General features: G+C 40.1%; 1 protein-coding gene and 1 long non-coding RNA gene across 2 annotated transcripts in view; both read left to right on the top strand.

Annotated features, from left to right (window-relative positions):
* gfra3 (GDNF family receptor alpha 3) overlaps positions 1-8,873 on the top strand; it is a 130,641-nt gene extending 121,768 nt beyond the window's left edge. Inside the window, exons 7-8 of the mRNA XM_021312300.2 lie at positions 686-822; positions 7,795-8,873. Of these exons, the coding sequence (XP_021167975.1) occupies positions 686-822; positions 7,795-8,016 (359 nt within the window). The 3' untranslated portion in view covers positions 8,017-8,873. The remainder of the gene's footprint in view (positions 1-685; positions 823-7,794) is intronic.
* Positions 8,874-15,067: 6,194 nt separating this feature from the next.
* Positions 15,068-19,598, top strand: LOC118559382. The gene is made up of 2 exons (XR_004928812.1): positions 15,068-18,640; positions 18,780-19,598. It is a non-coding gene; the product is annotated as an uncharacterized LOC118559382 (long non-coding RNA).
* Positions 19,599-21,634: the final 2,036 nt, after the last annotated feature.

The raw sequence follows: 21,634 nt of genomic DNA, 5'->3' as shown, positions 1-21,634 counted from the left end.
TGTAGAGCATTCAGTATTGTAAGAAAGCCCAAGCTGTTTCTGGATAAATACATTATTGTATGAGTTAAGTTCTATTCCGTTTTATGCCTCTTTCCTTGTAAGTTTGAAATGTCCCATGCTCCTGAATGCACCATAGCTTTCTGACGCTCGTGAATGCATCACACTGGTCTATGAACGCAGTGCTGTGCACGTTTGATCTTCCGCTTAAAAAGCTTTGCAGTTTCAAAACTCACATCGGCTCTCACGGTTTTATTGCACTTTTAGGCATAACACCGGTCTGTGTTTTGATCGGAAAAGTAGCATCTCGGTTGGAACAAGGAACCCAATCACTCGATGATGTTGCTCTCAGTGGAGACAGATGCTAAGCTGGTCTTTGGGATGTATAATCGGGGGAAAGTAGGCGGCGGCAGGAGCTGCTATAGACGGCGATTTGCCGCCGTTGACCGGCTACTTTTGACTGCCCTGGTATCCTTCTCTAACCATCAAAGCTGATGTTTTACTCTAAGGTTTACCCTGCCCTCAAGGATAATCTCATTCTAACTCTGACCATTTCATAAATTTTAAAGATCTGGTTTCCATCATTTTGGCCCCTATACAGCGGTCAGGCTCCAAAGTCTGGGAGCTTTCTATTGTTTACCGAAACAAGATCTCAACTCAGAGATGATGTGGCTGTGTGTCTGGGCAGGTAATTCTATCAGCTGGATGGGAAGCCCCGGATCACTGCCCGCAGATCCCACTCAACCTCCTGCTCCCAGGCCTTCTCCACTGGTTCAGAAGGATGAGCTGCTGAGCAGGAACCACCTACCTGCACTCAACAACGATGTGAGTATGTTCAGAGGTTATCTTGCTAGGATCGTAGAGTCTAGTTGAACCACTCTAGTTTACATGGACAATAAATCCATTTGTGTCTGAAGATGACTAAAACTTACAATTTTCAGATTTTCACATGTAAAATTAAGGGTTGACAAATGAGTAGATTAGTTTTTAAAGGTGCCATGACATCACAGTATAAACCATTTCATGTACTTGATATTGCTGCATATGTAATTTTTCAAAGAATTTCATTAAAAAATAATGTCATGTTGTTTTGTCAAATGTCCCTCCACCATTAAAAGGGTTGGGTACATAATGATATTCAGCTCTAAGTGGACTTCACTCTGGCTACAACCATATTTGGAAAACCAGTCAAATCAGTGACAGGAAAATCATTCCACTGTTACAAGCCATACAGCAAACATGTGCAAGAAGGTGCTCCAAGAAATTTTTTCAAATTCAAAACATTCAAAACATTATTGTGAAGCATCATAACGTGGGGAAGGTTTCTTCAGCAGGAGCAGGTTTAGATTTGATGCAGCTACATCCAGAGCGATCCTGGAAAAAGACTTGAAACCTGGGCAGAGGTTGGCCTTCCTGCAGAACTACAACCCTACACATCAGCCAGAGGTGCAATAGAGTATTTTAGATCAAATGATATTCTTGTGTTAGAATTGTTAGGTCAAAGTCGAGACCTAGGTCCAGTTAAAACATTGTGTAAAGGCAAGTGAAAAATATGGCATACAGAAGCTTCATCCAGAAGGTTGGTCTATCACAGGGTCTCAAAACCCCAGTCCTCAGTGGCCAGTACCCTGCAACCTTTAGATGCACCACTGCTCCAATGCAGCTGAATCATATGGCTGATTTGCTTTGTCAGCATGCAGTGAGGTTCTACAGACTCATGCTAATGACCTGATAAGACGCATTGAAGCAGAAACACAGATAAAAGTTGCAGGACACCAGCACTTCTATCACATAATACACACTGAAGTTTGCGCTAGTAATGCCTGGCACACAGTACGCCATTTTGAAAATCCTAGAACCCTTGAATCATTTATTTGTTGGGGGTGATGTTTTGTGATGATTTTTGTATTTGAGAAATGATAACTCCTATTTCTGACATGATGAGAGAACATAAGATCGCAGGAAAGAGGACAAAATACAAAAAGGGAGGGGAAACTCAGGACAGGCACAAATGGAAAACAAATTGTAATGTGTTTAAGAATAAATAGAAAGCATTATTACTATAGACTGATGTCAGTTTTTTTTCTTTTTGGCAATGTACCCTGCTAAACATGCAAGTTGTTGTTAGAAAGAATGTGAATCTTTTGATTAACTTTATGCATGATTCCAGGATGCCAGTCTTTTTTTCCCACTGAATGCTTATTTGGTTTTTGTCATGAAACAATCGTTTTGAGATTGACTTTGACTTTGTCTTTAAAACCAATTAGATTCCCCCACTCTCTGTCTGACAGTGAGTTTTGGCCCTTCCATGTTTTGATTTCAGCCCTGTTTGCTAGGTGGCTGCCAGCCTGTTAATGTGCAAACTGTGGCGTGGGCACAGACACACGCTGAAGATCAGCAGGAACACCTACGGTCTGAGAGCCCTGGCTCCTGGCTGCCCTTGTCCAGCTCTGATTGTCCAACCTGGTCCAATCCAATAACTGGCCTGGCTCTTCCAGCCTTGGCCGGACCGCAATCTGCAGTGGCTCCCGACTCTCCGGCTCCCAGTGTGCTGCGCTGCCAGAGATAATCTGGGCCGGCAGACAGGAGGGAATTCCAACTTTGCTCCAATCGCTCGCTCTCTCCTTCTGTCTTTGTCTGTCTGTGTCTCTCTCCCAGTGAGCAGATTAGATGAGGTGTTTGTTGGAAGGGCTGCTTCATTAGTGTGAATTTAGTCATACCCATATGTCACCTACCTGTTTTTCTTCTCCCCTGAAATCCTCTTCCTCTTCCTTCCTTCTTTCCTTCCCCAATTCCTTTATCCTCCTTTCCCTTCTTGTACTCATTCCCCATTGTCTTTCATTTTGTTTTCTTTTTCAAATTCCTAAAGCCTCCAGTGGATATACCTGCTCCTTATGTTCTCATCAGTCTGTCACTCAGAAGCTCATTTTCTCTTCCCAAAGCTCCATTCAATAAATGTCCGCCCAGGAATGAAAAAGTTTATGCTTCCAATTAGAAGCATTGAAACTTATTTTGCTAGAAATGTTACATTTTACTGTGGATACCGATAAACGTGAAAGAATTAGAAATTTTTTATTTTCAGTTTGAATAATAGCGGTCTAATAATTGTCTCTTTCACAGATAAACAGGTTTTTGTTTACCCCTTTAAAAGGAAGCAAAATATTGAAGAAATTGCTTCTCTCCATTAATGTTCATAATAACATGACTTGAGAAGTTTCACATTCAGAAGACCTAGAAAATGCCATACTAGGAGAAAAAAAGATTAGGCAAACTCTAAATCCTTTAGCATAGCTAATGAATAAGAAGTTAAAGCCACATATTTATACACACTATACAAAGACAAATCTTTTCTCTTACTGTCTAACTTACAATTAGAATAAACGTTCCTTGTTTTAGGTGTGTCAGGATTACCAATCTAAAAGAGAGTTTATTTTTATTTTTTTGAAAAAAAAAGTAGAGATCCTATGGAAGGGTACTTTGTTGAAACGTTTTCTCTTCTCCAAGAGACTCGGTCTTATAAGCAGGACCTTTGCATAGTGGATCAACAAGTTTAACTGTGACAAAACAGGTTGCTCACATGCAAAAGAGGACCATCGGGCTACCACTCATTAGTGCTCTGATTGCCGCTTATTGTTCCCTGAGGGCTGAGTCATGGCCCTAATAACAGCATTGTACTGTATTATTGGATTTTACAGATGCATCAGGGCGTTTTTCTTTTTGTAGAATTTAAATTAAGAAGTTTTATTAATTTCTGTAGCATTTAGTGGAATTGCTGTTAAACCGTTTGATGGGTTTGTAGAACAACTAGCTTTTGCAAACCTTTTTTATAAGCTCTGCCTACTGATGTTCTAAAGGACGCACATCATGGCTTTGTGTTGGCAACTCCAAAACGTTAACTTTGTTCTTCTTAAGCAATGATGTAAGAAATCGGAACATATTCTTCTGTTCATCCTCCATTTGGAAGACCCATTTGTGTCCAACCTTTCTGGCTGATGTCTTGAAAGGTTGCTTCAATATTCCCCCATAATACTCTTTTCTCATAACATCATCTATTGTGTGAAGTGCACCAGTCCATCCAGGAACCAAAGCCTGATATGTGTCTTCAGCTAAAACTTACTGGCCTGTTTGTTTTCTTTGACTGTCTGAGCATATTTTAAACAGCTAAAACTGCATCAAACAAGCAAAGTAAGAGATGGAACCTGCATTAAGCCAGCCACAAGTGAAACAATGGCAATGTTTCTCTGAGAATGACAGAGAGGTTTATAATTAACAGTACCTAGCATGCGCCTTGAGCTGCTCCAGATGTTTTTTGCATATTATTGAGGATAAACAGCTGGGCGTCCCCAACACTAACAACAGGCACAATGCTGCATGGACTCATTTCCATCAAATGAGTCCATGTGATCAAAAGGAACGCATTAATCCATGCTGCAAACAAAACTTTCTGAAGTCGGCCAAAGGATTTTCTCTTGCAAATAATCAAACGTACACATTTCCAACACTCTGAGAGAATATAATATATTATTAATCACAACCTTTTAACCCAACCTTTTAACAAGTTGAGTGACTCAATAGCAAGACAGGAAGTAAAAACATAGTGACATTTAAACAAGAGAAGCAAATGTCTCTTGGATGATGTTCCCATTAAACGTGACCACAGAATGTCTCACCTGTCCAGACCAGAGTAGGAATCCTCCGACTGACACTGAAAAATCAAAAACTAGAGGCTGTAATGCGTTTGCATTATAATCTGTGGGCTGTGAACTGTTTGTTTTTGCCAGTGACACCTGTATGAAAACTCAGACAGACATCTAGCAGAAGTGTTGCGTAAACATAGGTTTCACTCTAAATTCTTGAGCTCTGTTGAAAGATGACATGAGTGTAAAATCACTAAACGACTCCAACCTTTAGTGATGTTAGTGTTAGAAGGCAGAAAATATGTTCATGAGTTAAATTTACCGTAATTGACTTTCAGTAAGTATATCCCGACTATAATTTTTGACCCTGATCAGTTAAGAATCAAGTTTTTAGGGTTTCCTTTCAATCAAAGTTGTGTATAGGCAGAGAAGTAACATGCTAGATTTCATTAGTGCTACATGGTGTACATTAGTGGTGGGATTGTGCCCCATTGAACTCACTTCCCTACAATGTTGGGGAAGCTGCAAAAGTACCTTCTATTTGTGTATTTTGCCGTCTAGCTCCTGCTGATGATGATGTCTTCACCCAGAGCACTTTGCTTGAAATGCTAGGCTAATGTTAGCATGCTCTATTTTAGTACACTTTATACCACAATAGAGAGCCTAATGCACACACCTAAAACATAGAAAATTAGGTTCAGACATGAAACTTAATCGCAAATTAATCGCATATTTTATCCTTTTATTTCTGAAAGTGTAATAGCCTGTTTGGGCATTTTAATATGCAATTTTGCAATAAATGACACTAATAAATTACATGCTTGTACAAAAAATATTTTTATTTTGTTATTTTTTAAGCACTTTTCAGAATTGTAATGAAAACATCCTGGTGCCAAATGTTAAACTCTGGACTATAATGGCTATATGACTAATCATGACGCCCTGATGTTTACACAGTGTGTAAACAAATGTGTAAATAAATACCTATTTTCATGACGATATATATTTTTTTGCCTCTTAAACAAAGATAGACATGGTATTCTGCACCATGTAATCTACTTTCAGCAGTTATCACCGGTTATTGCACCGTAAACTGCAGAAAATACGTGCAGAGTTGCTTTGTCTGCCTTTACTACCGTCGGCTCCTATGGCGGAGGGATATTTCAGCTGGATACACTCAAATGTAGTGCAGGCAGGTCCATAACCCCTATTTCGTCACCTATTTTAGAGCCCAAATAAGCGATTTCACTTTCAGAAACCTGCCCAAAAAAAACGCAACCCGTGACTCATGAAATTTAGAAGCGCTTTTAGAAAAAAGCCCAAAGTCGCATGTGTCCGAGGGTAAAAGAAACTTTGCGCTCTCGCGCAGCGCGGGTCTGTCTTGCTACAGTTTTCTAGCACTCTTGAAACTACGGAAAGCGCCGAGGGTAAAAGAAACACAGTCCGGAAAGCACGGCGGGGGAAAAAACATTAGGGAACGGTGTGTGTTTTGACGCGCGATTAACGGCGACAAAAAAATTGTCGCCGTTAAAATGGGTTTACGTTAACGTCGTTAATAACGCGTTTAACTGACAGCACTAATTAATATATATATATATATATATATATATATATTAGGGCTGGGCAAGTTAACGCGTTAATTTCGCGTTAATTCATTAGACTATTAACGGCGATATTTATTTTATCGCGCATTAACGCATGTTGCTCACATGCTTTCAGTCAGTGTCAGTCAGCACGCGCTGACTGCAGCGCGCTGTCTCACGGCAGCACTCTCCCGCTCCCCCTCCCCTCTCGTACATGGCTCAGCGGCGCCAGCCAATCAGCACGCAGGCTCAGCCTGGCCCGCTCACTTAGCTCTCACACAAGCTTAACAAACAAACAGCTGAGAGAGAACGCAGCAGCGAAAAACATGAACAGAGGAAGTAGCACCGTTCGGCTTTATTTTAATACCGTAAATGAAATCAAGCTGTATGTTTTGTAAAAAGCCGGTTCCATTTCAGTGGAAACACAACAAATTTATCTAAGCACGTGAAAAAACATGAAAACGTCGAGCCCCAGAAACGGAGAGAGGAGACGAAACTTCTCTCATTGCCCCGACAGACCCACAGACGTCTCTGACTGAAGTGTTTCAGTCCTCCATGGAACATCCAGGTAGATCAGTGGATGGATGGATGGATGGATGGATGGATGGATGGATGTTACTGGAGCCCACACATAACATGTAATTAAGACCTTGAAAGAACCCAGTACATATATTAAAAAGTGTTATTTAAGATAAGATAACATTAGCTAATCCTTTTTTATCCCACGACGGGGAAATTTATAGGATTAAAGCAACAGGCAGGTGCACACAACACAGAGAAAATTACATAAGGATTGAAATATATAAGAGGTGGATTAGCGAAATAACACTGAACATAACATTATTATTATTATTATTATTATTATTATTTAATTTTAATAATAAAATAAAAACCACAAAACCCAAAAGGTCAACAGTTTCATGATACATCAAGCTTAGGGACTGGCTAATATACAGCAGGTCAAAAAAGGCCATATTTTGGCTGCAGTGCTTGCTGTTCTCTTATGAAGAAAAGATCAACTAGTGCACTAAATTCAATAGATGGGTTGAAAATATCCAGTATAAAATAAGTGCTACAAATGTTACAACACTTTTGTTCATATGGCAGCAGAACATTAAAATAAAAGTGCTCTTTACACTACTTTTGAATTCATTCTTGGAGTTTGTAAATACAATGCGATTAATCGCGATTAATCGCGATTAATCAGGGCGATTAATCGCGATTAAATATTTTAATCGTTGCCCAGCCCTAATATATATATATATATATATATATATATATATATATATATATATATATATATATATATATATATATATATATATATAGTAAAGATAATTACAACAAAGGGATAATTTTTTTAAAGGCCTTGATAGAGATCCCAAGGAGGTAGCTGGAATCATTGTGGGACATTATCAGACAGCAAGGAAATATTAGACTAACTGGAGTTTAACGTGGACAATACATTTCACATTAAACTCTGTGTGACAATTAGACAGGCCACATTCTAAATGTAAAGCTATTTAAGCTGCTAAACACCACTTCAGCTTTCACTTACTCTGCCTGCATCCCAACAGGTGGTAGAGAGCGAGGAAGAGGAGGAGTTGACACAGACGGTTGAAGAGGAGGACGGTGATGAAGGTGGCCAGTTCGATGTCATCCCGCTTTACTCGGAGAGGGCCACGGTCTCCAACCTGGGTTCATCTGGAACAGGGGGGGCTGCATCCCTCTGCGCCAGCCCTACTAAACCAGTACTGCTGCTCCTCCTGCTCCTAACCGCTGCCCTCAGCTGGGGGTAGAACAGTGGATATATAGAAGATACGCTCACCCACACATTCACACTCACACATGTACACTCTCACATCAAATGGCTCTCCAAACAATCCTGGTCTGATTGCTCAAAAAGTACAAGAAACAAGGGGAAGAAATGGACTTTGCTTTTATTTTTTGTTAGAAGCATTTTATTGGTTCCTGACTCTTGTCTTTGCTTTCTTTATTCACTGCAAACATGACAAATATCACTTTTATTTATTTGGCTCTGACTGGAGTCACAGTGGGGTATCCGCTTGCTACCTTTAACCAGTAAGCACACTTGAATATTTATTTAATGCTAGCACACAGATAATAGTTTGTTGGTTTTAAGTGGTGCTGACAGGGTCTGTGAACAGCTGCTCCACATTAGCCCTTTAGTGTAAATTATACATCGGAAATCTGCTGATGCGTAAGCAAGTAGCCAAAACAAAATGTCTACAACCAGCAATAGCAATTTGCAAACATGGCACATTATTAAGAGTGAACCCAGTGCTACAATGGACTTTCAGAGCTAATGTATGAATAAGGGAAGTACTTGAAAATGGCCAGAAAAGCTTCAAGCTTTAGCATGCAATGCTTTATTTAGTATTAGTTAATGTTGCAATCTTCCTCTGATTTTGAAGTAATTATTGTTTCAAAAGTGTTAGTGGTGTAAAATCATCCCATGTTATGGCTAGAATACTGGGTTTTATTCCTGACTAGAGTCGTCTCTCCACTCGGCTCCTCTCCTGTTGTCCTCCCAAAAGCAGGAGAACATGGGAGTCTGCATCAATCCAATTCAATTCAATTTTATTTATATTGCGCCAATTCGTGAAACATGTCATCTCAAGGCACTTTACAAAGTCAAGTTCAATCATATTATACAGATTGGGTCAGATTATACAGATTGTTAAAACATTTCCTATATAAAGGAAACCAGTTGATTGCTTCGAAGTCCCGACAAGCAGCATTCACTCCTGAAGAAGCGTAGAGCTACAGGGAGAGTCGTCTGCATTGTACATGGCTTTGCAGCAATCCTTCATACTGAGCAAGCATGAAGTGACAGTGGGAAGAAAAACTCCCCATTAACGGGAGAGAAAAACCTCCGGCAGAACCGGGCTCAGTATGAACGGTCATCTGCCTCGACCGACTGGGGGTTACAGAAGACAGAGCAGAGGCACAACAAGACAGACAAAAAGCACAGAAGCACACATTGATCCAGTAATCTGTTCTACATTAGATGGTAATAGCGTGTGAGCCGTCTTCTCTGGATGATGTCACGGTTAACAGAACGCCAGACCAGGTGTACCTACTATGAAGATAAAAGAGAGAGAACAGAAAGTTAGAGCAGAAATGATATCAATGAAATCCCTTTGGAATTTCTTACAGATATAACTTTCCCTGGACTTTGTAGATATTCTAAATAAGTTAAAAAACCTGTATGATGTGATCCCTGTGAGAAAATGTTCAGTCAGAGTTTTATTGTTAAAAATTATGACCCTTACACTATCTGTGGGCATACCCAGTTTTGGCCTCCACAGTGGAAACAATTACTATAAAATGGCCAAGATGATAAAAACATGCAGGGAAAACATTTTCAGGTCTCATGGTTGAAATGTTCTGAAGGCAATTAGTGTTACTGAATTTATTTAGGGCTATCAGAGTAAAGGTGGCTGAATACAAACACATGGGACAATGTTTAGATTTTTTATTTAAAACACTGTTGTTTTGGATGATAACTAAAGTGGCCAGGGAGAGCTAGCGATGGTGTCGGTCTTAGATTTTTCTATCCATTCCAAAATGTAATGCATAAAATAAAAAATACAGGTAGAAAATCAATAAGGAAGCTTAAAGTTAAATGTCTTCAGATGTTTATGATGCATCTGTCTGACTGCATAGTGTGCCACAGAGGAAACTGGTTAATTTAAATATATGCAGATGAGTTAGCAAGTGAGAAAGTCTTAAAAAATGTTTTAATTAGTGTAAACTGGTTTAAGAGCTTAGATGTGAAAACCCCTGAGAGATTCAGGCCCCACAGCTTCAGTCAGAGCTTTTTCTTTTCTTTTTCACTGTTTTAAATGACTGATGGATGATTGTTGGTCCCACTGGTTGTGACTTACCTTTTGTATGAGTCACCATAATCATGACTGAGGGTTAATGCACCTGAACTTTATCCCAGTGATAGATTTAATGTGCCTGACTCTCCAGACAGTGTGAGTGACACATTACACCACTGTCCCTCATTGCTTGATGAACATAAGGTAGCAAGTTCATGACGAGTGTGTTTGTGCACACACATACAGGCATCAAACAGGCAAACGCCCTTTGTTGTAATTGGAGTCTAGCACTTCATCATTTCCACCCACGTCAGCAGAGCTAAACATACTGCAAAATAGATGCGCGCACACACATTTGCACACACGCTGCGGCCCACCAGTTCAGCCGATGCAGCTCTTTCTCGCTTTATTGCTCTAATGCTGTCCCCGTCGTCCTCCCAGGTGATGCAGGATCAGGGCCCAAGCCGCTACAGGCGCCGATATGAATTAAGCCGTCATAATAAAAACAATACACAAGAAACAATATGAGCTTTAAAATAAAATGGCAGAACAAATCAAATTACACCCCAGCAGGCAAAACACACAAATATACAGACTTGAAAGAAAACACATGCTACTTCTGACAAAGACTGAGGTATAGTAAGGAGAGTGGGACAGAGAGATTTATGAAGGAGAAATTAAGAAAAAAAATAAGGCCAAGTCCCTGTGAGGTCTTTGTGCATTTGATGTTTTACTTGTTTTTAGTTGGGAGGCTGATAATCAGCCCCTGACAACATCTCTTTATCATCTGACAGGCTCCTGTGGAGAGTGCAGGGTGGGAGGTGTGTGTGTGTTTGGTGGGGAGAGCGGGGTAGGGCGTACATCAGGCAGTTTTAGAAACCGTCCATGATAGCGAGAACAGAAAGGACCCTGGAGCACAAACATAGCAGAGAGAATCGCAGGCTCTTGATTTTCTATGTCTTATAAATCTTTTGCTGACACTAATTTTTTCGCTTGTTCTTTTTCCTATTCCTGGGGTGCGTGTGAAATTAACTTCCATCTTACTGGTGCTGGTGACAGTGGAGGGCAAATAGAAGGAGCAGGAAAAAAGGGAAGGCAACTTATGGCAAGAGTGGAAGAGGTGAAGGGAAATATTATAGAAAAGGGAAAGACTGCAGCAACTTACAGGAGACAAAGTAAGTGGATAAAATAAAAGATGGAAAAGGGAAACTATGTGGAAAATTAACAAATTAATTAATAATCTATTTAACTAAGATGTTATCAAAAGAAGGCAAAAGAAAAGGTTGCAAGAATGAAATATATTTTTTTGTCATTGCAATTGTACATTCCAACAAAATATTTTTTTTTCCATTTAACCCATCTCTTAGGGATGGGTTAAATTAGCACATCATCCGGATTAGCTATCACAGCACCTGGAGGGACCCACAGCAGCAGTCTGCGGGGGTTGAACCGGGTATGTGCAACTTTCCCAGAGCACAAGTGTGCTGCTCTAACCACTAGGCCACTACCCCCCAAGAGGTTCAAGGAAGTGAAGTAAGAAAACAACATTAGTAGAGAATAGAAAACTAAAAAGTAGAGAGACAGATGACGCTTTAGGTCCAAGAAAGGGGAGATAAGATAAATAAAGGAGAGGGCAATATGAAAGAAAGAGAAGGCAGAATTAACTCCTGAAGCACTTAAAGCATTTAGTTAAATTTTTTATCCTCGAACACAAAACTGTCCTCTCATAAAAGTCTGGAAAAACTTTTTAAAATTCTGCACTTTCTTCGCTTTTCTTGAATCAGTTTTTTTTTCATCTACTTTAGACCTAAAATTAGAACTAATTTTTTTATAATTATTTTTTGTATATATATTTTTGGGTTTTTAATCCTCTTTTAATTTTTAATCCTCTTTTTTCAGACCAAATTTACCACAATCAGTCTTTAAAATAACCTAGAATGAGAATACAGTTGCTTGGGCCTCACGGTGCATGGAGAGCTTAAAGACAACAGTAGGGAGATTAATTAAAAAATAATGAAATACCAGCAAAAATCAAAGAATAAAAAAAAAGTTCAGAATTAATAAGGGAAAGGCTGACCAGAAAAGATAATGGAGGAAGAAAGGCTAACAATGAAGAAGAGGAAGAAAAAGTTGGCTTTGTGAAGACAGAGAGGAAACACTACAAAGGAATTAAAGGGTGAAGGCTGAGACTGAGAGAGTCGGGTCATGTCCTTTAACCTTTCTTTTTCCTCAGGGCCGGTGTTGGGTTCGGCTGCTGAGAAACACGGCCATTCTGAAGGGCCTTTCTGACCTAACGCAGCTCTCTCACAAAGACTTTGTCCATCACTGAAACCAATCTTTAAACAGAATGCAGAGTTCTCCTAGGATTTTGTCCTCCACAATTTGCCTTTACTTTGTTAAAATGTGTTGAAGCTGCAGTTTCAGAGGCAGGGAACACTGTTTGCTTGCAGGTTAAATATTCTAACAAAGAAGCCAGCAAAATAATACATTTAGCATTGAAAATGACAGCTTTAGACACGGACAAGTTTAATGTTTAGCTGTGAAGTGCATAGTTACTTAGGGGAAGGGGTAAACCTTTGATAACACTTTCACTCTATCTGTTGGCACTCCATTCAGGCGAAGGTTAAATTATTTGACTAGCACATGAACATGAGGGATTTAGTCTGTTTGAATGTGTCATGCTATAAGTTGGCAATTCTACCGCAGACATATTTCATATTTCACGAAAAGACCAAAATATTAAAACTAATATCAAATGTATCAGAATCCATCAACTGGACCTTCTTGTGGTTTCTGTGGCAGAATAATTTTAACACATAAATACTTTGCTATGTTTTCTCTTTTTGCTTTTTCCTGCTTGGTAAAATGAAAACAAAATATATTAGTTGGCATCAACAATTGATGTGAAAAATGTGTTGTGTTTCCTATTTTTAATGCTAAGATTTACACTGGGAAGTCATATCGAACATAATATAGTGGATCACTTTAAATTTGACTTTGCAGAGTTTCTTGTTAATGGCGTTGGAAATGTGTTAATTGAGACAATGTTTCCATGTGTGTTTGTAGCACATAATTCCTTGTTTCCAAGTGTGCCCTTGAAAATCTTCATTTGAAGGGCTTGAAAGTCACGCCCTTAGCCCTCTCTACTCCAGAGAAACTATTAAAATGCCCCCTCCCCCCACCCTGCTGGTGGGATGAGAAAATGAGGAGCAAAGAGGATTACGTCATGTTCACCGTGATTCTCTGTGTTCTGTGCTGAAGCAAAGTTCTTATCTGAGAACCTGTATGTTTGTTTATAGTTGGCATGAGTGGGCATTGTCAGCATATTATGCTAAATTATACCTGCAAAATATGCATTTTCTCATATGAATGTGAGGGCTTTTATTTACGTCCTTCATGTATCAGCCTCGACATAAAGAGACAGGCCTTCATTTTTAACCTGACCTCACTCTGTGTAACTAGCACTTCTCAAAAAGGTTCAAGTCCTAGGAAATATCAACATGTAGAATAAAAGTAAACAGTGTGATAAGTTAAAGCTGAAAATATATGATCAGAAGAGTCATGAATTGCCAGCATCTGTCCCTTTCCCTTGTATTGTTAGGAAGACATCATGCTGCACATTCACCCGGCAGGCTAGGGTCTCCCACTTGCTTCTGTGGTGTAGGGAAATGGCAAATGTATAACTTTCTCTGCTTAGACAGAAAAAGAGTGATATTGTCTATTAATATTGGCTAAAAGAGTCCAAAAAAAGAAAAGCAGCAAAAAATGCCCAATGCTTAAAATAATGTTTTAAATTCACCATCATGTTTCTTCTGACTGGAAGAAATAAAAATGTTTTAGAGTGGCCCATCCAGACTTAAATCACCAAAAATAAAATGTCAAAATAGCTGTGGAAACATGCAAAAGCTACTCGGAGGTTTGGCTGCTTTAAAGCCATTAAGGATTTTCCATTGATTATTGAGAATGATATAAATTGTTTTAAGCTGTTTTCTTAAATTGAAATATTAATAATGCTTCAAATTACTCTTTTCATGAATTATACTCCTGTTTTAATGTTTATCGTCTTTTCCTACCAGAAACAAGCCTATTGGTTGAATGAAAATAATTTTAAGTCTAAGGGTGTTTTCACACCAGCCACATTTGCTCCACTTTAAACGGACCAGATTCCGTGTCCCCCTTCTTAGTCTGGACCTTTTGTGCAGGTATGAATACACTTGGGGGAACCCTGGTTTGGACCAAACAGCTGGATTAAGACGCATTTTTATGAGGTGGTCTTGATCCACACCCTAACAGACTCTAATGTCCTCTGCAGTGGGACTTCTTGGATAATTTTTTCTAGTTTTATTCTTAGCAGAAAGAAGGGGCTGCACGCTTTGACAGGGTTGACTTCTGAACTCCTTCAGACGGATTACTGCTGCCTTGCCCAAAGGCTTCTCCTTTTTCTTTTGCAGTGTGTAGATGCTGTATACTTTCCTCTGCCCTTCATCCTCCCATTACATAGATTAAGATAGCCGGGTCACCTCCTCCCTCACACCCTACCACCCAGTAGCGGGGGTTAATTGAGATCAGCGGTGGAAAGCTCACGTCTGATTGACATGGCCGACGGGGACCGGGGCGATGGCCTTTTACCAGGGCCTCTTGTTCATTTTAATTGTTGTCTCAGCTCTTTGTTGTCAGGGCAGAGACCCGGGGGCAGGAAGACAAGAGGGATGGACAGGGAGAGAATAGACGGCAACGGAGGGAGTGGACACTGGTGATTTACATTAACATGTAGTGAAATAAACAAGCAGAGAAGTCAAGCGTTAAATCAACTTGGAGAGAGAGACCGAGAGAAAGCCTCCAGGGTGAGAGGGGAACAGAGGAAGAGAATGTATGTGTGCTCCGAAACAAACGCTCTGTTTTATTGTTCTATTAGCGTGCACTGGATTTACATGCAGAAAAGTTTACACGCACGCACACACGCACGCACACACACACCCACACACACACACACACACACACACACACACACACACACACACACACACACACACACACACTGTCAGATTTGAACGTCTAGAGTCTCTGTTTTCTCTCTCCAGTATTTTAGTATTCTAATCCATCACTGGCCTGACATGGGGATGCTGTCTCCCTCTCTCTCCATGCTGCTGCACATACACAGCATCCAAACGGAAGATAAAGGCAGAGCAGGGGGAAAAACAAACTCCACAGCAGGGAGAGCTTTAGCCAGACAGATAAAGCGGCGGAATAAAGCAGCGACGGAGAGATACAGTGGAAGTGGAAGATGTGGAAGGAAAAGGGGAAAAAAGGAAGTAAGCAACTGAAGAGGGAAAGGATGAATGAAAGGGTGGAAATACTGAAAAAAAAATGAAGGCAGGAAAAAAGGACGGCTGAAAGAGCAAGAGATAGAGTTGTGTGTGTGTGAGCGTTGCGATGAGTTGCGGCTGAAGCTTGAACCTCCCTGCTCCATTTCACACTCTGTAGGTCCTGACGCATCACTGCTGGAGAACACACTAAGAAACACACACTTTACCCCTTTTTTAAAATTTCTGATTGAGAATAACACTTGTCTCCAGTCATTTTCAAATCATTCATACGAATAAACAAAGAAGCACAAACACACGGTCATGTCTGCTGAACTGTAAATCCTGGAGCTTTAGCCCTGTTCTCGCTTCAATGTGTTGATTTGAGGAGTATTAAAGGAGGGGTTCCCTCTAAAATGATCCTAATGATTTTCTTAAGGCGCATTTGTGACTGCTTCTGTCCAGAGCTGCTAAACTGTATCATTATGACACAATTGAACTGTTTATTTCCTTCCAATGAAACGCCCTGAGCATTACAAACTGGTGATACATTTAAAACATTTCTGTTTTTTTGTGTGTTTCCACTATGAAGTGATAACAGTATCACTTTGTTTCCAATGAAATTACAGTCAGTTACCTCAAAGAAGAAGAATTAAAGGTTTTCTCACTAAATACTTTTTGCTGGTATTTCTATAAAAAAAATCGAATAAACTTTGACATGATTTATAATATCATTTGTTGCAAAAACACAGTGTAACAGTAACAGCATGTGTGTTTTTGCTTTTTCATGGTCCTTTACTAGACCTGAATCAAGTCATCAGCCATTATTTGTAAATTCAGTTGAAGTGTGTTCACGACAACTAAGTTTATATATTTTAGAATTGCATTTAAGAATTTTGTAACTATCTGCAATAGTTATATGATTCTGATGGCATGAAACCCCAATTGACCAGAATTTTAAGGGTTAGTTTGCTGAAGGTAGGCTTTATGAACTTGTTGGTAACAGTCCCAGTTTCTGTAGCAACAAGTTGTAAAATCACTGTGAGCTTGTTAAAATGTTATTAAATGCTCACAGTGGTGGAAACTAGCAGCTAGTCAGACCTACAGATAATTATTTAGTTGACTTCAGCGATTTAAAACAACTTAAAGGGAAAATGTTCACATTTGTGGGATTAAGAATATGTTGGCAGACATTTACAGTTTACAATTTCACAAGAAACAGTTGTTAAGTATGGTGCTGTTTAGTTCTGATCAACATGTATGGATTTATTTTGGGTGAGCTAGCCGGCTGCATCCACTCTGACTCATCAGTCCACCAAGAACTGAGTAAACGTTTAGATCTTGTGTGAGACTCGGAGTTGTGCAGCAGCATGAAAAATGCCATGTTCCTATCTATCTAACCCTTCACGTATAATCTAACCCTTCAAGTATAATCAAATATCATCTAGTTGTTTGTTTAAAAATAGAAATATTTTTTTAGGTTCTGCTAAAATATTTTATATCGAAACCCTCTTGAATATTATATGGCTCAAATATTATAATTTTCATTTGTTGTAATATTGATTCTGTTATATAGTCAAATATATGCAGAGACAAAACACTGGTTTATGATTTGCAAAGTCAGCTCTTTCATGTATACAAGAAAGCAGTTTATTTATTCATATCTAGATAAAGATTAAACAATTTCTTTAGTCTCGAGAAGTGAGATGAAAGATATTGTGATTTGGATGAAAGATCTACAAAAAGAGAATTATGCAGTAGTTTGTAAGTAAGATGAGTTTTAATAGAGGACAAGCGTGTCTCTTTTCTTCTGTTCTTTGAAAAACCTTTTTGTGTGCATTCGTACACGGTGATGTTAGAAGGTTAAGTGGCCAGGTTATCTGCCCCAGCCTGCAGTAGGCTGTTTATTTAGCCAACAGACATTTTAACTCTTACAAGCACTGGAATCAAAACAGAATTAGGGGTCAGGTGTCTAAACCATCTCACTATTTGGATGACATTTAAGGCCCACTACGTCAATTTGTTTAAGTCTCATTTAGAATCTTTCTAATCATGAAGAGTCCAGTTGAATCTAATTAAAATGCATTTCCAAGCAATCTGATTCAGGCCATTGTCTGTCTAAGGAAACCAACAGATTGAAATATTTAATCTGAAAGAATTGATTCTAAAGAAGCTCAGGCCAACAGCGGAGAGAAACCACTCACTTTTAACAGGAGGAAACCTCCAGCAGAACAAGGCTTAGGGTGTGCCTTGAGCAGCTGGGGACTGAGAGGACAGGAATGAGTGATGGATAAAACAAAGAAGCCAAAACATGTGCAAAATGACTTAATGAATTGCTGCATTCTTCAAAAAATTCTCCAAAGGGCACCGCATGAATCTAAAAGCATCAGGCAGATCTAATTCATATCCAAGATTATTTTCTGTGATAGTGATCATTATTCAAAGACAACTAGACCTCAGTGAAGCATGTTTTTCCCCAAGCAATAGCGGCTGTGGACACAAGTCATAATAAGCGCCTTAGAAAAATAAAATAAATGCATACTTAAGAGTGATGTTAAAACCAAGTCTAAAGATTGTTAGTATTAAATATTTGTCATTACTGCTCCTACTGAAATGAGACTGTGGCAGTAAAACCAGAGAATGTATTGTGACCTGTATTTGGTATGAATGGGGAATTTTTGGGGTTAAATTGTCGACCACTGTTGTACGGTTTATTTTAGCTCAGTTTTTAATGTCATCCCATCTGTTAGAAACAAAACACTTCAACATGCATTCAGCTTAGTGGAACAGCAGTTTAAAGTATCTGTCATGCAATCTATGTTATTAATTCAGACAAAGGTTTATGTAAAACCGAGGATTGTGTGTTTTGTCTTGTCATTCATTCATTAGCAGTTTTGGCAGTAGATTTATATATTCTCACACCTAGAAGAATATTTTGCTGCTAATGGACTCTCCATTCATCTCATGTTGACATGCTGAGTGGGATCCGTTTTGAATATTTAAAGAGAAAGCAAAGGAAATGATGGGGAGCTCCTGGAAGGCACCCCTTCAGACCCATGGACACCTGATACACCTCCTGAACTCTATAAAAGACTCCTTCCTTCATCACACAAGGATAGCTTTTGATATCTCTGCTTGGTGTTTTTGTTTCTTTAGCTGAATGTTTTTCTTCTCCAGCTGTAACAGATGCACAATCCTTTTACTGTCTGCAATTCGTCGCCATGGATACCTGTGTCTCACCTAGGCTGCTGCACCCCGGGTGATCCCAAAAGGTAAATGGAGCTGAATGATCTTCGGAAGTCTTATTCTTTTCAATCCACCAACACCTGGTGAGGGCACGGCAGCAGTTTTTATGTTTTTCCCTCCCCGATTTGACTCACTGAGTGAAACCCGTTCCTCCTCCTCCCCCAGCTCTTATCCCGGCAGGTGCCTGGCTGAATGGGACATCATCGCCGTGGAGATTGAAACGATGACACGGGCGCGCACACACATACACACCAGCCCAGACAGTTGCCGACTTGGAAATGAGGCTGGCTTTCATGAGCGAGCGGCTGTGCAGTCTGATGAGTTGTCTCTCTGAAATGGAGACAGCCGTGCGGATTGAGCTGTCGCCGGAGGGGAACTCTGTAAAAATGTACAAAACTCCCCCTCTGTCTGATTCTGTCATCTGTTAACCTTTCTTAATTCCACACCAGAGCTGGGACAGACACTGGTCCATGTAAATGCTTTCCAAGAACATTGAGGCTAAAATCCACTGCTCCATCCTCCAGCCCATGTCCACACTTGCTTCCTGTCCACAGCATGTCCGTGTACCTCATCGGAGTGAAGGAGTCACAGAGCCCACAGGAGGGCTTTTCCCACTCTGTTCCCTGTTAGTGTGTTATATTCTCCGTTGGGCCTGTGTTTTTTGCCTGTTTGGACTGTCCATGACTGTTTCGTAAGCACACAAACCTCAAGTGGGCGTGCACACAAATAGCAAGACTGAAAAAAAATATTTACACGCTGGCCCCAGTTACTAGAGATCAGTGGTTGGTTCTGAGCTGTGTTGTTTTAAAACTTGGTATCTCAGTGGGCATATATGTGGCCTCGCATGAAATATTTCAATTTCCGATCTTCCGGTGTCATTTTGCTCCACTGAATGTACTCAGAGGGAATATGAAGCTCTCCATGCCTCCTCTGCTGTGTTCACCTGTGAATAATAAAATAAATGTACAAGCTGACCTTTCTTTACCTCAGGTTGCTGATCTTGTTTGTCTAATGAATTCTTTCACACACTGAAGGCTGTTTTTTTTAAATCATATGCCTGCATTAGAACAGCATATAGACAGCATTAAAATGCAGATGACAAATCTGCTTCTATTGTGTGCTGCAGCAGTTGCTGAATTTTAAAAGTGTTTTAAATGTTGCAACACCCAGCATAACTGGTGGGGTCGTTTTAGAGCCTGTGGAGGAGCACCCCTGGATTTATATTCTGGTATTACTAAAGTGCCCTGTTAGTACTGAGGTTTTAATGATCCTTTATACATGTGTAAGACAAATTAATTTGTGTAGCTCATTTCAGTACAAGGACTACGCAAAGTGCTTTACATGATTAAAAGAAAGGAAAATAAAAACAGAAAAACAGCAAGTTGGAATAAAATGTAGTAAATTGAAACAAAATAAAACATGGGAAAATGGAAACTAAAAGCAAATATGAATGATTTTAAAAACCGTTGAACTACAAACTGGAAGTTTGTTCCAGATCAGTGGAGCATAGGAACTAAATGCTGCTTCTCCATGTCTGGTTCTGGTTCTGGTTCTTAGCGAGGCTGGAGCCAGAAGACCTGAGTGGTCTGGAGGGTTGATACACCGATAACAAGTCTGTGATGTATTTAGGTGCTAAGTCATTTAGGGATTTATAAACTATCAGAAGCATTTTAAAGTCTATTCTCTGAGATACAGGGAGCCAGTGTAAGGACTGTAGAACTGGGGTGATGTGCTCTGATCCACTTTTTAGGCAGACCTGTAAAAATAGCGTACCGCGAGCGAGCTATTTTTAGAAACGTAAAGTCACGATGACGTCACATCACGTGGTACGCAGTAGGGCAAGCTTGCATAGTCCGCCGCTGTTTCGCTGTAAAAGAGACGTGCGTTACCCTTGGTTTTACTCGGTAAACGACTGCTTTTTCCGAATCTAAGACCATAGTTCTTAAACATTGTTGCTATGGAACGTGCAACAGCGACTCGAGGTACGCTGATCGGCCGCATATGAAGGATGTTTTCTTCAAGACTGCCAAGGAGAAATGTGTGCGCTTGGTACACCGGTGCGGTCGGCCTATATATGTAGCAAGTATTTTGTCGGAGGAAAGGGCCCAACCGAAGAACATCCTGACCCAATTCCAGCGACATCAAGTAGTGAACAGGTAAGAGTATTTTGGTGGCCGACATGTTAATAATGAAGCGCCTGCTACCATGATAGCATATAGGCTATCATGGTAGCAGGCGCTAACATGATACCCTGCTACCAGGATAGCTTACTCAAAAACATTTCAAATAAGACAAACATTAAACATATACCGATCCCTGGACGGTGATTACAAACAAAAAAACGGCCGACGACGCCATGACCGCCGCGCAGGAAAAAAAACCAACAAAGCTTACCGTTCAATCAACTCGGCCCGTTTTCCGGTCTTTTTAAGCCCTCGACACTCAAGCCATCGTTTGAGCTGAAGATTGCTGTGTTCTTCGACAGTTCAACCAGTAATCCGTGTGCCTGGGACATCGCCTTGGTAAAGTTTAACGGCTGTAAAGTCGGTCATATCGCTGGTTCTGTTGTGCATGTAATAGCTGGTTGCTACGGGCGTTCTCTACCTGTATGTCCTACCTAAGCGGCAAAAGGGGCGTTGCTCTTGAGACGGTGACGTCACGTGCGCAGTATGCTATTGCAGTACTAAATTCTACTAAAGATAAACTCGCAGATTCATTTTTTCAGATCCTGCTAAGACATTAGTCCTTTAACCCTGGAAATGTTCCAACCCAATCTTGCGTGCAGTCCACTTATCTACTCTCAGTGAGAAAGACCCAGCTGCTCACTATGGTTGGGTATCTCTGCTTTGTGGTCGGTGCGATAAATATGTAGATATGCTGTCTATGATCCAATACATCAAAGAGCAGCAAACACTCATTTTGCTTCATCTCAACCACAATTCAATTTAATGTAAAATTAAAGTTAGCATGAAGCAAATCAATTCCACTTTCCTGCGATAGACTGGCGACCTGTCCAGAGT

This window comes from Fundulus heteroclitus, unplaced genomic scaffold (genome assembly GCF_011125445.2).
Source record: "Fundulus heteroclitus isolate FHET01 unplaced genomic scaffold, MU-UCD_Fhet_4.1 scaffold_28, whole genome shotgun sequence".
Lineage (NCBI taxonomy): Eukaryota > Metazoa > Chordata > Actinopteri > Cyprinodontiformes > Fundulidae > Fundulus > Fundulus heteroclitus.
Note: the sequence above shows the minus strand (reverse complement) of the source record. Positions and strands in the feature narration are given on the sequence as shown.